The sequence below is a fragment of the Taeniopygia guttata genome, chromosome 11 (assembly GCF_048771995.1).
Source record: "Taeniopygia guttata chromosome 11, bTaeGut7.mat, whole genome shotgun sequence".
Taxonomy (NCBI): domain Eukaryota; kingdom Metazoa; phylum Chordata; class Aves; order Passeriformes; family Estrildidae; genus Taeniopygia; species Taeniopygia guttata.
The window spans coordinates 209351-225967 of record NC_133036.1 but is presented as its reverse complement, the minus strand read 5'-3'; the positions used below and the strand labels follow the sequence as shown (position 1 = coordinate 225967).

At 41.5% G+C, this 16617-nt stretch overlaps 1 protein-coding gene across 1 annotated transcript in view; it reads right to left on the bottom strand.

The window, feature by feature from the left end:
* Positions 1-16617, bottom strand: part of NKD1 (NKD inhibitor of WNT signaling pathway 1) — a 105127-nt gene that overhangs the window by 35729 nt on the left and 52781 nt on the right. The window contains exon 4 of the mRNA XM_012570178.5: positions 505-562. Coding sequence (XP_012425632.5) covers positions 505-562 — 58 coding nt within the window. The remainder of the gene's footprint in view (positions 1-504; positions 563-16617) is intronic.

Sequence of the window (16617 nt, the reverse complement as noted above, 5' to 3'; positions counted from 1 at the left end):
CAACTGCCTGATCACAGAGCAGGAGATGAAAACTGTCTGAGGCAATTATCATTCCATTCATAGTCAAGAAAAATGTGTTGAGTAAGAGTCTCTAGTCCTTATTACAAATTAACGTGGGAGTTTCTAAGGCTGTTTTGTGTGATCCAGAAGGGAGTGCAGTGTCCCACACAACCCAGAGCTAACAGTTTCACTCATTTTCCACCTCTGCCAGGGAGAGTGACATCCATTACTCCTACCAATATCAGGAGAAGTACCTGGAGAGAATGGTGAGACCCTGAATTAAAACACTTTGTCCCTGTGATTCAGCTAGGTGACTTTTCCCAATACAAGTAGTAGCAGATACAGAAATAATACCCTATTTTCCATCTTAACAGTTTTTCACTCAAATGACACATCAGTAGATCAAGAACTGCACTCTAAATATATGCATTCTCACACTTATTTATTGACTAACTTATTCCAATACTCATTTATATTAACCAAAAAATGTTGTTCTTTAAATACCTTCTAGATGAAAGTGTTCATCACCAATAGTGTCTCTGTAGCCTTCCCCAGATAAATCCTGTTTAAAACAAAACAAAATAAATTAACTACAAATAACAATATGCACTTATTATTGCTAGAAATCATTTATAACAAGTATGAGAACACAGAAAGTGTTATCCAGGAAAGGAGTCAATCACCTTATTAGTGGTAGTCAATGTATTTGCTGCTATTTTACAATGCTCTGGACATACTTCTGGACAAAAATTTGGTGATGAATTGACTACACAGAGGAAAGAAAAAAAAAGATCATATTTAAATAATTTTATAAAGTAATACTTAGCCTTTCAATGTTCTTTCAATCAAGCAAGATTAAAAAATTCCAAATGGAAATGATAAAGGAGAAATAAGCCCTTCACTAGCCACAGAGGAATGTTATCATTTGGTTCCACCAACAAACAGAAAACTTCCGTATGCCAGAGGTCACCCAAGAAAAGCAGATAACAGATTCTGATAAGCTGCCTGAGCCTTCAGTTCTGAAATTAATGAAATTCTGTCAACCCTAGTATGTCTAGAAAATACAGAAGCAGATGCCATAGTAGGCAGATGAACTTATCTCAGACCCAAAAAACATTTCTCCAGTGTTGCTGAAGAAAGGGCATCAGTGGGATGTGGAGGTAATGTGGAGTTGCAAACACTCTGAAGAGCGTTCTTACTCTCTTATTAACAAACCCTTCCAGCTTCATCACCCCAGCCCAGCTAAAGCACAAGCAGTGGCAGCTATCCTCATGTCCTGACTGCTCTCAGCCATTCCAAAGCCTAGGCAGCACCACAGCACCACTGACCTTATACTGCAATCCAGCTCCCTGGAGTCTCCCCAGACACTCTGTGCCTCTGATACAGTTATGGTGACAAAGAAGGATATGAGCCCAAAAAACTGGCATGCTGCACTCACAGCCATTCCAGCTGCATCTGCAAAAACAGACCAGCAGCACAGAGCCAGAATTTCCAGCATCAACCTGTGGGCTGGAAGTTGACCTTGGAGAGCTTTTAGTACACGATAAGGATAAGGACCTGTGAAAATTAATGTCTGGTTGTATTCATTAGCTTTATTGTTAAGGAATTTGATCATGATAAAGGCAGTTCACCTCTTTTTCTTGAAAAAGCTGGCAGAGGTTCTTCACCTTCCACATGCCCAAATGTTATTCTTTGAGATTAGTTATAACAGAGTAACTAAGCCACAAAAGCGTATCTTAGGAATTCTTCAGTATCAATTTCTGCAACAGCATGTTAAAAATTAGATTTCACTAACAACACTGGATACCTAGCCCAGAAACACTAAAAATACTCCCTCTTCACAATCACATCCCCTGAAGTAAAGCTAGACCTTGCAGGACAAATGTCTCTGGGAAATGCTGGCAAACTGGCCTGGAATGCTGGGATACAGCACAGCACAATGCTGCTATAAAAGCTGACATTCTGGATTTATCTTTCCAGGTAGAACTTTACAAAAATCTACTTTTGTTCCAGTAAAAAACCTCTATGTTCCTGGGCATTTGCTGATTAACATCAATCATTACCTTAAAAATTATGGAAGGAACAAACAGAGAATGAAAAGAAGACATAAAATGTTGGCATGACGCATCATATTGCTGCAAGATGATGATTTTTTTAGGACCACCTAGAAGTTAATACACATTTATTTGTTTAATCAAATTCCCCCATGTCACAATTTTCCATGAAGCTGTGAGAGCATACCATTGCCTGCTCCAATAGATAATGGATAAAATTATAGATTTTCTCCAATAGATAAAAGTGACTCTGCTCTCCCACAATGCTAAATATCGAATAATTGTTTCATTTGGGGTTTTCTTGTCTTGGAATTCCCACTCTCCTTGGGGAAAAAAACCTATTTTCTGTATTTCTGATCAGCAAATATGCAATGGGTAGGTACTTGTGGTGTATCTCCGAGAATACTATCTAGATGGTAGCTTTCACCTCCTAAACTTTTAGCTAAGCAAGCATTGCATCCGGGTATCAAACACTGCCTGTTAAAATGTCATTAATCTCATGCTCTACAAAACTTACAAGTCATTAATTGCTGGGATTTTTTATATGTCAAAAGACGTCACTTAAAAATAAGCATACCACTATCAAGTAACTCAAAGGAAAACAGTGGAAGACAGAGAGTGTAAAACAGCAGAGTGAAGCATTAATATTCATTACACTAGCTTCCTTATTTCCTCACTTTTAATCATTACATGGGTCTTAAGCAAATATGTTTTATATTCCAGTCTAGTTTCACTCCTTCTCTAGCTTCTAGTTATTTAAGTTAAAGTAGTAACTTAATGCAAGCAAATTTCCAGTAAGTGTTTCTGCCTTAAACCAAATTATTATAAATTAGCACATTCTAAAAAGTGTTTTTCATGCTGCTGAACCATAATATAACTGTTAGACAGCACATAAATTGACAATCCAGCCTGAAACTGATGAGAGTATCGTTTGAACATTTAGTGACATGTTTAAGCAGACTTCCTCAGCTTCCATTCAAAGGTATTCCTCTGTGGAAGATTCTGACATGTATTATCTTTGATAGACAGACATGTATCTGAGAAGGGTGTGGGCAACTCTTAAGATTCTACGGGGAAAAAATGCAGGAGAAAAAAATATATACTCTCTCATTCATCTTATCATCATTAACTTTTCTGTCAAAAAAACTGCAAGAGTTACCTGAATATTTTTAGCACCACTGAGATAGATGTTGCAACCTGGATGAACACCAGAATGCACCTGCCTGAGAAAAGGTTTCTGGGCACTGTATATGAACTCACAATACAGAAAAGTACAAAAGCTGAGCAAGCATCAGTGAAAACAATTCTGACTGCAGCTCATCCTGCATAATATTCTCCCAGTAACCCACACAGATTGCTTTAGAGTGGATAAAACAGTGCATCTACTCCCAGCAACCCAAATTCATTAAGTGGGCTAGAGTGAAAGAAAAGGGTCAATGGGTAAAACAGAACTCGCAGCTCAAGAAGTTCTGTTGGGAAGCAAACACTACAGCCAGGCAGGAATATTTCACACTGGGGACAAGCATGCTCAAGCACAAGGAGGACACTGGCTCAAGGGGATGAAAAAGGCAGGAACAGCTCTGTACTGGGCCAGGCTCTGCCACAGGGCCCTCAGCACCCACCACAGCAGAAGCAGTGCCCAAGAGCAACAGCAACAACATCTGGGTCATAGGCAGCTGTATATCACTGTCCTGACACAATGCTTTAAATCACAGCACTGCCTGCTCAAACTGCAACACTGAGTCATGAAACAACCAAAACCAGATGTACCCTGTGAAATACTACATCAATGAGGTCAGCGAGCACTTGAAAGAATAAAAAGAAACATTTACACGGAAGGATTATTCCAGCATGCCATGGCTATGGGTTGCTGGACAGGAACCCATCTAGAGTAAGTGTTTCTACTTCACCAGGAGTTTCCCAGATAAAGATGTTGGCTGTTGTTGGCTACCAACAGAGCTCCCAGTGAATGACAAAGATTCAGGCTCAAACATGCGCTTCACAACCCAGAGCAGCTGGCTGCCTGGCCTGCCCAAAAAGGACCTTGTGCCCCATATATCCCACTCTGATAGATGCTGCTGTACTCAGCTCAGATTTTAGAGGGTCGGAGTGGAGAGAAGAGTTAATTAGTGCAACTCCCTCAGAAATGTTGCTGAGTATATACATACATGAGGGGAAAAACAACCTCTAAAACTCCCACATCCCAGAGTTTCTATTCAGTTGGGTATAAGTCCAGCAATCATCACTCACTTCCCACCTTTGCTGTGCAAATCAGACATCAATGAACCCTAACTCGATAGAAATTTTGATTTTTTAAACCTCAACTTCAGCCCTAACTGCCCTGTGCAGTCTTCTTCCTGATACAAGTCTCTGGAGACAAAGGCCAGGCACTCACTTCGGGGCTTCCAGCTACTGACTTCCTTCTCACAAGCCCTCCCAAAATGCTGCAATCCAAAAACTCACCCTTTATTCTGCCTACATCACCTTTGCTGGCTCCCTTTCTGCTTCCACCTGGAGGTTAAGCTCCTTGACTTCACCTTCCAGGCTGTGCACGGGCGTGTTTTTTTGTGCTCACATCCCTTGGTCCTGCCTCCTAGTCCCTACATCCACTGTTTGCTCCCACCTTGCTCTCCACTATTACCTCCTCCTTCTCCTGGCTCTGCCTTTCCATGTCACCCCCACAACACCCAGCACATTTATGGCACATGAGAGCCAAAGCTCCTGACAGCAACCTGAGCGTGTATTTCAACAGCCTGTGCCTGACCTAACACGGTGCTCAACACAGTTTTGCTCCAGTGTTAAGGACAGACAGATGCATTGATACATGCAATAGATATTTCAAAGGAGAACCTCTGATTTAAGTGGGGGTTATCATGATAACAAGCACATTTTTAAAGCCTGGGCCCCCCTACTCCTTGTATTACATCTCAAGTCAATATTGCATTAATTAAAATTTTTCTAAAAGGTGTTGCTCTTCTCAAGTAGAAACAAGTTGCTTTACCTCTCTCCCTCTTCAAACACCTTGTTAAAATACCTTGATTTAGCCTTAAGATACTGAATTTCCCACATTTTTGGCAGTAAATATGGACATATTTCCTGCTTAATGAAGTTTTTGTCAAGGAATCATATATACTTTTTTTTTCCACAATGACAAATCATCAACCAAAAACCTTTCCTCCCTATTTTTAACCATCTGACTGAAACACGGGTTTTTCTCTCTTTATTCTCATATTGATGCAATAAAGTTTTGGAATGAGCAAAGTTGAAGAAATGCATTTCACAACAGGACTGCAAGGGACAAGATATGTGGTAATTCTAATGTGTTGTGTAGATTTTAAATGGTTTTAAAGTCACTGCCAACAAGAACACTGTGTCACCTATGCACAAACTTCAATTCTTGATGTAGAAAAAACAATCCCAAGAATCAGAGGCTCAAGAGAATGAGGGTGCCCTTTGGCCAGTCAACCAAACCACTGAGGGCCTGTCAGGTGCCAAGTGGCCATTCTGAGTGTTCCAGTCTCGCTTGCAGGAAGCAAGTTTCCAAAGTAAGTCTGATTTTCATACAGCAAGTCCTTTGCAGACTGTGAAAATATGAAAACCTCATTTATTGAAGATGCTTCAGGAAACCCATCCAAATCCCACAGCAGTCATCATTGTTTTACTCTATTTTTAGTCTTGTCCAGACTTGAAGAGAAAGAGAAAAAAGACTTTCAAAGCACACTTGATGGAAGGAGCCTTGTTCCCCTTTGGGGAATCTGAAATTTCCCATGGACTAAAACGCAGCCATGTGCAACTATGATCAGCTCAATCAGGCTTTAGCACTAGGAAGCCAACTGACACCTCAAATAATGGTGTAACTTCTTTATTACTACTTTATTATTTATCTATCTTATTTATTTATCAAATGTAAGTGGAAGCAGATACTCAGTTATCCTCATGTCATCATTCTTTAAATACAGATTTATATCTAGGCTTAAAACTTGAAAATGAAATAAATAAGGAAGTAAATAAATAAACTGCTTGTAGTCAGACATTTGTGGAGAGGACATTGTGCCAGGCCAGCACAGGTACCTATCCAGTCAAATGTACATGAAAGTAGGTATTTATGAACACAATTTTGTGCAATCACTACTTACAGGCAAAAGAGAAGAATGTGCTTTGGGCATGCATCTGGCTCTCTTGGCATTTGGAAATGAAGACTTCATTGTAATATTCTCTTTCAAAAATGTTTGAAGATTCGCCTCATAAGTTTTTTTTCAAATAAACCATACACTCCTGTATTACAGTATTCTATTTAGGACAAGAGTCTCCTTTCCTTCTCTGCTCATAATTAATCTATAAACCCAGGGCCCTACACAGATAAAAGTATCTATGCCAAGCCTCACTATAATGAAAATTGAAACCAGGTGAATACATGTAAGAATCAAACATATGCCATACAGAAAACCACTACAGAGCAATACACATTTATGCCTTGTTTTAAGCCTAGTATTATTCTTCTACAGCATATTTCCCTTTTTCTTCTGCAATCATGAGGTCTTTTTTGAAGTTTGCCATTCTGGATAATTTAATAACAAAGATAATTCACTAGGATGCAACATTCTGTAGAGAATGCATAGACTTCTTCAGCTCACACTTGAGGAAGTCAAGGTGATTGTACTTTTTAGACCCACGCTGAAATACACACTGCAACTGCAATAATGTAGATTGGTCAGCAGAAGAAACAAGCTCAACTTCTATAATGTTTTCTTTCTCTGAAATAAGAACCTGTCATTACAGAAGGGTTTTTCTTCCTCTACCACGCACTGAAGCTTCTCTCAGATAAAATTTCTTCATCATATAATCACAGCAGGTAGAGTTCTTAAGAAAACAGACTTTTCCTCTGAGATCTGTGATAGATGATCTTGGACAGGTTTAACTGCTGTGGCTTAGGATTTTACTGCCTTTATCTGCCTTGTTGGCCTCTGTGTCCAAATTAAGGTCCACCTAACAGAGACAGCAGGACACAATGGGTCTTATACCACAGATACCAAAATTCATCCCTTGGGACCTTAGCATAAAGATCACACTGATCTACCAGCTCAAAAATAAAATGGTGAAACACAAATGCCTTCATTTGTTTCAGTTTGGCTGCCTCTGTTCTCTGGGAGCAGTAACTGCCAGCCATAATAACATGGCAGCACTGTTTGAAATCACACATCTGTATCCACCAATTTGACAGAATTGGCACTCCTGCAGTCTCATCTCACAGAAGTTACCTGTGGAGCAATTCCAGCTGCTGATAAAATACTCTGATGATAAAGACAGGAGGGAAAAAAAAAACCCCCACTCTTAAACTCAAAGGATCATGAACTATTAAAGGCTTATGAGGCAGAAAACATCCCCAATACCTTTATAACCCTGTTCCAAGCCCTCAAAAGGGTACCAGGAGCAGTACTTGTATCAGACACTCTCAAGGACAGCCCATTCATAGGAATATGAGCACCAGCCTGTTGAGGAAGTGAACATGAACAGCAGATGGACACTTGCACAAAAGCCTTCATGGTGGGCACCTGAATAACAAAGGAAACATGGTACTTCTTGTTCCAGGTTGCTAGCAATATGCAGCTGAACCTCTTTTGCCCAAAACAAGCACGTGGACCAGGCCTTCAAACAGGATGAAACACAAGTCCTTTCTTTATATTTGTACCCTATTTCTTTTCACCAGCCTGTGGAAATCAGGCAGTGACAACAATTAAACATGCTCTTTGCAAGTGTCTTTGTCACATCTACTGTAGTGGGCAAATGAGCATCCCCTTTCAGAGGTCAGTCACTGCAGGCTACCTGCCTGCTCATTTAACTAAATAAAAATACATAGAGAGAAAAAAAAAAGACCAGAAATAATACCTTAGAATACTAGGAACTTTAATCCAATGTATGTTAAGACCTGTAGATATCAGAAGATCAATTTAGGGTACACTTTTATTTAGATTATTCTAGTTCAAGACAGAACATTACTATTTTTATGATGTTTTAATCACGGATTTTATGGATATTTATGAAACCTTGCTAGGTGTTTGCAAAGTGACATCTTCCATTAACACTATTATTGGAATTCTGTAACTATTAAGGCTTCTAATTTTAAGGTGATGGGCTAAAACATAGGTTTTCAAGGACTTCTGCCAGATAAGAGATCATATAATTGAGAGCAACTGTTAGAACAGATGTACAGAATCAGCAGTCACGTTCCTGCTGAAGGGTCCAGCCATCTTCAACTAAAAAAGCACATCAGTCTTTGAGATTAAATAGAGCTGAAATAAGAAATGACTGCTTTTTGCTATATTTAAATTCACTTTGAAGCTACATCAGAAGAATAAATGAACTCACTCTACAGATTCAGCTATTTACCTTATTTCATTCTAACTACCCTCTAATCTCCTTGCTGATTGGAAAATCAATTGTCCGTAAGATCTTATCTTCAACATAGATTATACTGAGGAACATGTCTAAGGACATGAATGAAAGAGGACAAATCTTCATCCACCTTCCAGCCTGGAGAAGCTCAATGGCTTCTCTGAATTGCTTATTTTGGGCTTCTTCACCACAGCAGACAGATGGGCATAGCTATGTAATAAATCTGATTTTCTGTTCAACTTCCTTTCATGATAGATTTGGTTACCAAGACACTCTAACAGACAGGCTGAAGGGCACTGAGGTGATTGTATCCAGGCATGCACTGGGAAGTAAGCTTGTAGAAAATGGCTACAGAGCTTGATGACAGAATAACTCGCTGGTTTAAGATGATCACCAAGTTCAGTGGTCATTAGGGCTTTAACATACTGCATTGTGAACCTTTCCTGTGAGAATAGCCTGTGTCTTCCTATAAGGCTCAGGTTTTCATACAGCACAAGGGCTTAATGCTCCCCTAGAATGATAATCAATGCTCCTCTATTATGTTTATAGCTCTAAGGCTTTTCCTGCTAATGGATGACGTGTATTTATGCAGCTGGAGGAAACCTGGATTCAATAACTGCTCCACCACAGACTCACTGTGTGGTGTAGGGTAAATCACTTAAATCGCTCTGTGCCTTCATTTTTCAACTGTAAAGCGGAATTCTTGATGCCCACCTTTGCAAAGAGCTCTGAATCCTCAGGATGAAAACATTCCCTGCTAAATAATATTACCTTGTTAGGAAGCACAGGTGTGTGACCCTGGACACATATGCTAATGCTGAGCCATAAATCTGTCAACGGGAGGTGCTGGCAAAACAGATGGTTCACATTCCTTTTTAAACCACCTCTTTGTCCCAAGAGCCCAGGTATGTCAACTAATCATTTTATAACTGGTTGGGGTTTTAATGGGCCAGGAAGTCCCAGCAAAGCACAATGCCATCAACATTAAGGCTAAAAACAGAGCCAACAGGAGGAAAAGACAGACATGGAGGTTTCTTTTCTCCTCTGCAGCCTGGCACGTAGGACAAGCACCGTGAGGCTCTGGAGAAAAAAAATAAAATAAAAAGCAGAATCTATCTCCACACATTCCTCTAAGCAGTCCAGCATCGGTGACTATGCCTGACTGGTGACTGATGCTGAATACATGAAAACAGACACAGGTTTTTTAATTACAGGCAATAAAAACCCACAGATGCACACCATTTAAAAACCTGATTTAGATGAACAATTGCAAACTGATTCACAGGGATGTCAGGACGATTACAAGCAAATAAAAAGTTCCCTTCCAAACGTTTTCTTTTTAACTCAAGATTTGCCTCTATTATTAGAAATTCCAATTCCCTATCTCACTTGCTAAAAATTGAGCATATGGCATTTTCCTTGAAAATGTTACTGTAGAAACAGAGGCTGGGGCAGGATTTGGGCTGCAGGCTGGGCAGGTAGGAGAGAGTGCTTGGGGTGGTGGGGCAGGGCAAGGCAGCAGGCAGGGCAGGGCAGGGCAGGCAGAAAGAGCAGGCAATAGGAGCAGGCAATAGGAGCAGGCAATAGGAGCAGGCAGTAAGAGCAGGCAATAGGAGCAGGCAGCCCAAAGCAGGCAGGGCAGGCAGCTGTGCAGGCCCGTCTGCCACGCACATTCCCATAAATGGAATGGCAGGGCCAGCGGCCCACATCAAAGCATGGAGTTTAGCAGATTTCCCCTTCCCCTCCCCCTGAGTCTTTGAGACTGAGACTTCATACTCCAGAATTTAATATCTTTTTCCTCCCTCCCCCCAGCAGCCCCCTTTGTCTGTGTGTCTGTTCTCTAAGAGCTAACAGATGTTGATGCCATATAGTTTCAAAGAAAACTTTTGATGCCCACATAACTCATTACAACTAATATATTCCAAGAATGCTTGTAGCTCAGGAAACACTGGGGTGAAAAAACAGAGGAGAGGGGGCAAATGGCTACACTGAGTAAGCCTTGAGAGAAAATAAATAGTTCACTTCAAAGTCATCAGGGAATTCTTTAACAAGCTCTTTCTTCCGCAAAACACAGAACAAATTCAGCTGAGCCTAGAATTCCCAAAGGAAAAAAATAAGCCCAAACCCCATACAAATGGCAAAGCAGGGAAGCATCTGAGAGGTCGCCCAGCTTGCCCAGTGACAAAGTGCAGCAGTCTCAAGGTTCACCATTCCCAAGCAACCTGCACCATGCCAGGGCACAAAAGCACCGCTGAAAAGCAGAGACTGTCAACAGTAACAATACAGAGAGCCCTAGAAAAAGCTAACGCTGTCCCTCTGCATGGAATGAATGCAGATGGCAACGAGATTGCTCAGTTCATGGGGCACTGTAAATCAGCCTTAAACACATGAGGAGGATGTGTCCTGAATGTCACAACTAAAAACAAGAAACATCCCCTCATTTAGCAAAAGCAGGTGATTGCATTTTTCAGGGCAGGCAGGTCTGTGTTTTTAGCTGTTTTCTAGGATCACATCTAGGATACAACCCTCCCATAAATTTTGCTAGCAGGTCTCCTCCTCTCCTCTGCTGCTCCAGCACACAGCTGCATCCTCCCCTCTGTTTGGTGAGAAGCCCCCCAGGAGTCACCAGGGGCTGGTAGGGAGAAGGGCTGAGAAAAGGGGGGAGAGCGAGAATGCGATTACATCAATTTCCACAGCAGGGGGATCAGATTGCATCATTGTACACAACTTGGGGCCCACTCTTTTATCCCTGATGCAGGCAAATTTCCCATTGAAGTCAGTGGGAGACTGTCTGTGCGGGGACTGCAGAATCACGTGTTCTGTGATCACAGAATTAAAAAGCAGTAGGAAGCCACACCTGGCAGCACCTCTCTCAGTGGTTCTCTGCCCTCCATCGGGATGGATATCAAATCACAACAAACAAAAATATAACACCAATGTTAAATCCCTTCTCCCCTCATATACAAACTCCTAAAAATCCACCACTGCAGTGCCTGTATAAAAGTCTGTATGAAGTTCCCGCCACTGTACTGCAGATTTCATACAAAGCGAGTAACAATGGGAAAGAAAATATCAGGGGGAGGCATACATTAACATCCCTCATCTATCAACTAGAAAGCAAAGAGTTTTAAAGGTCTTAGACAAGCAGGTGTATTCTACTGCTTGTTTTTCTTCCAGGGGTTTAGTTGGAAAAGGAGAAACAAAGCCCTACTGCAGCAGCAACAACCCGTGGTCTCTTTCTGAACTGTTCAAATACAAAAGCACAATATGTGAATCATTACTTTTCCACTGCTGCTTGCTTGCAACCACCAGACTGCATCCACTCACATCTGCATGAAAATTTTCCTTGTAGCAGCTCAATAGTCTCCCCAGTTTAGCTGCTGCTACTCCCGTTCACATCTTCTTTGCAAAATAATTATCCCTCAAACACACTGGTAAACAGCTTAGGAAAACCAGAACTAAAGTCCTTTATCAGATTTGTTGAGGATAAAATGTGGTTCCTTGTAAAATGATTCATTATTTCTCCTCACTGTTTGGGGATAGGTCATTTCCTCTGGGGAGTCACAAGGAAGGCATCCTCAAGCCTTGTGGCTTTGCAAGTTAAATACCGCATTACTGAGGTCATCAACCACATTACAGAGCATTAGGAAGCTTCAGCAGGAGAGCAGGGAGCAGAGCTGTTCAGGTAACTCAAATCTAGTCTGTGACTGAGTGGGGCCACATCAGGAGAAGACAGGATGGGACAGAAATACCACAGAAATACCACAGAAACACTACTGAGCCCTTAGGGAATCAGGAGATTTGGAATTCTATTCCATGAATTCAAACCCTTACCGAACTCTCAAAATAATGCACCTTTAGGATCTGGGCTCTAGGTTTGTTCAAAACTCCCCACCCTCTCTGGACTGAGGGACTGCTGAGCAGTGGGGAGGCTGGGCAGCCCCACCAGGAGCACTCTCAGCTGTGGGGCTGCCTGCCTGGGGGCAGTGGCTCCATTGCCACCAAGATGGGTTCTCAGCCACCAGGGCAGCACTGGGCCAGGAACTGCCTTTGGACTCCACCGTGTGCATTGCCCATGTTTTTCACCCCTGTCAAACAGCATATTTCATTTGGGCTGATTGCATGCTCCTTGTGTCCCTCATGTACCAGAGCACAGTGAGGAAAAAACTCCCCAAAAATCATGAATTATATGATAAAACATAAATGTTACATTTTAATTTTCCTGGTTAGGCCTGGTTTTAGCTTCAGCTCAGCCTTATCATGACTATTTTTGTGACAGCAGAATAATTTGGCCTTTGGGATGATAAAAATAGCAAATAATAATTAGAAGGAAAATACCTCGCCCAGACCAAAAACTTAGTACCTGTTACTTTTAGTGGCTGTTGGCAGCAAGAGCTGGAGAGTCCCCCAGGTAAGAAGAAGCACAACAGGAGCAGCAGAGTGACTGATGTTTTATAACAAAGAGAGATGGGCTCCTCCTAAAGCTGACGATGCTTTGCCTTAGAAATCTGCACCCATAGCAATAGTCCTGACTTCATACCATGGGTCTGATTTACTCCAAACCACAGAGCAATCAATACATCCAGTTTATCAGCAATCTTGCTGGACTCTCTCAGCTGTTTCTATGCATTGAAAGTTTGTGTTCAATATGCTAAGTTACCTTTGCTAGAATTTGTCAAAACCCTCCCCCAATTTATGCATATTTCTGTGCTCAATCCAGAGCACAGAACCTGTCAAGTGCATCTCCTTCAAATGGTCTCAGTAACAGAAGACCAGCAATATCCAGTGCTTTTAAAAATTTGTAATTCTTTTCCACTATCAAGCAGATAAATTAAACAGAAATAAAATTATTTAATTTTCACAAATTTTTTTAACTGTCAAAGATACCATCAATAGATTTTCAACTCTGTTGCCCTGAACAGTAAAGCTGTAGGCAGAAATCATGTCGATGTGCATATCTTCCTTAAACAGAACTTCCCATATACACATGGAAATTGTGCTACAGGTAGGATGAAAAATACCCTACTTCAGCCAGCCAGGATAGAGCAGATCCTCATTTTGATGCAACTCTGACACTCTCCAGTGTCAGAGTTGCATCAAACTTTGGGCCAATGATATGGTTTTGTCTTCTGAGCTGGGCAGAATGATGCCCACAGATGTCCAAAGACCTTGGAAAAGCATTTGAGGCTGTTTTTCACCATTTCAGGGAAAATGTCTGGTTTTCTGATCATGTGTGTTAGAGAATGTAGGTTTTGTTTGTTGATTGCAACAACAGAAAGGGTAAGGAAAGAGGATTAATTTTGCCAAATACTAAGTTTTGTCTCAAGAAACACTGATAGGAAAACTGTAATGGAACCTCACAACTATGGACAGTTCTTGTCCTCAAACAAAGGAATTGAACTTGCAGTGACCCAGCCAAGCCTGGTTCGCTGAAGCACCGAGAGAGGTAATATTTATAGGACCTCTTTCAAAGGCTTTTTTTGTCTTGTTCCCTATTTCCATTAACAAGAATTACAGTATTACTTTGCAGTACTGTATTGCTCAGCATTACCCTTGTGCAGTACACCCCGGCAGGAAGCATGGCCTGCTCCTCACGGTGCTACAGAGACACCAAAGCCTCCCCAGGCCAGGGGAACACACTCTAAAAGGTGCATGGGGGTTATTTTCTACCACCTGCAGGTGCTGGCAGTAGAGCAGATCCCACCGAGCTTCTTGCTGTAACCAAGCCCAGAGGAAGGTGCGTGCACAGGTCCTGGGCAGCAAAACTGTGTCACTCAGCCCAGGGCTCATGAGAGCACAGGTAGCTCAAAATCAGCCCCCAGTGACAGCGGTGTGACCCCAGGCACAATGTCATGTGTGATTTCAGACACAGCAAGGGTGCCTGACAAAAACTGGCCTTGGCATCAGACTCCACACAAAACGGGGGAGGCCAAAGCCAGCGCTGTGAGAAGCCAGTCAAACCAAGGATATGGGATGCTGTCAAAAGCCATGAGAGCACCATTTCCATGTTCTGGGCACATCAGCAGGGCCAGCAAATCCTCAGCGAGCTCCCCTTGGACAGGTACAACCCCCTTTAGACAGATGGCATAGGAAACACTGCTCTAGCACAGAACACTTGGACAAAAGTGTTGGAATCACTTGGGATCGCAACAGGCATTTTCTCTTCCCATAGAGGGTGGGAGAAAGCTGAAAGAGAAACTTCGGGTACTTCAGTTTCATCACTGATCCACAAAGCCCTCAGCATGTGATTGTGACAGAAACTGCATTTTTCACAGTCTCATCAGATTACCATCCTGCCCTTCTTTTTTAAACCAATTTAACTCCATCTTTGTGGCAAGGTTTTGCACTCATTTGCTATGATTTATAACATCTTATTTAAACATAAAGGTCCACAGAAATCCTTTACAATGTTTTTACAATTTTTAATGTTTTCCATGAGGACCAGACACATTTGGGAGGGAAGGGAGGAAGGATGACAACCCAATTCAGATTACTTGGGAGAGCTGCAGGCTTGACTGGCTCCATGCACCTAATAAAGGGACAGCAACATTTTAAAATTCACATTTACCCAGAAAAGTTTTACCTAGTCTTATGTAAACACCAGAAAGGCATTAAAGGAAGAAGAAAGTCTCAGCATTTCCAGACAGTTCATTTTGACTTTAGAAAGACTGTTTTAATGCAAGCCTGGTGGTGCTTTTAATATGCTCCAGTAAGAAAGGCACGAAAAGAGCAGTGGTGCAAATAATCATGAAAATAAAGGAAAACAACAAGGAGACTTTACTACCCCAAGCTACACTCATTTAAATTTTTAAACATAAATTAGGGGAAATATTCCATCACAGTCATTACTGGCATCTCGGCCGACATTATTTTCATGTCAAATGCTTTTTAATGCTGCTAATTTTTAATAGATTTTATTTAACGAATGAAATATAATTAACACAAACAAATCTTTCTCACTAGGCACAACTCTTAATTTCAGTCAGAAAAGTCTGTCAGGCAGCCCAGATTGCATCAACAGCTTCATGAGCTCATGACACACCAGCAGCATAGCACAAACTGTTGCCCAAGCTGTCCTGGCAGGACATGCAAACCTTGATTTTGATCCCAGTTTTGCCCTAGTTTCACATTTCTGTAACAGCAGCAGAACAAAATTAGAGTGGCTGGAAATAAAATTGTGCCTTCACTGGACATTCAAGACCAACTCATTTCCTAGTCAGTTATAGCATCAATATCGACATCAATGTAAATATTTTAACTTAAATTGAAAACTCTTAATATTTCTTCCACAAGCAAAATATTAAGAACTCTGGCCTAGAGAAAGATAAAAGGAGCCAATCTCCCCTTTAAATTACCAAGCAAGCCTGGGCTTTGACTTCTTTTTCAATGGGAAGTCAAAACGTCTGACTCCAATCAGTTTGTATAAACCAGCTTTTGTTTTTCCTTTTACCCAAATGACTCCACTCTTAAGGATTTATTGTAACTGGATTGCTTTTCTACCCAGCAGGGAGCTGTAGCACTAGCAAAGCTGTTCCACACAGTAGGTTTTCCGCTGATTGAATTTCTAGACTTTCAGCTCTTCGGAAATGTTTGCTCTTGTACAAGCTGTCAGAGGGAAATTGTGTGCAGTCGATTTTGTCTCAGCTAAAGCCAGGCAGGGTTCCATATGCAGCCAGCCAATGTGAAATTGAAAGAAGGAGGATCAATCAAATTGCAAAGGAAAAAAGGTCTCAGTACAAACAAATAAAAAAAACCCAAAGAAACAAACCATACAACAAAAAAAAGGCAGAGGAAAGCAGATGAGAATGAAAACCATTCCTGCAAATAGGTGCATTAAAAAGAACCAGCAACATCCTTTCTTAAAAAGAAAGCTTTTATTTAAAAATCTTTAAAATAAAGGCTAGGAGCCATGTGAAGAAGTTGTTCCATTAACCATGCACAAAGCCAGCACCATTATACTGCTCCCACTCCAAGCTGCTGTATAATCCCTCGTCCCTGGAGCAGCCCACCCCACCAGCAGTGCCCCAGTGCACAGCATAGCACAGGTACTCTGCTGCACGGGCTGCTGGCTCTGTGTAATCAGGAACACACACTGGGAAGATGCAGGAAGCCATTGGACAGCACCTCAGCTGCCATGTCTGTCACAGACCATGGAGGGTGATTTAACCAA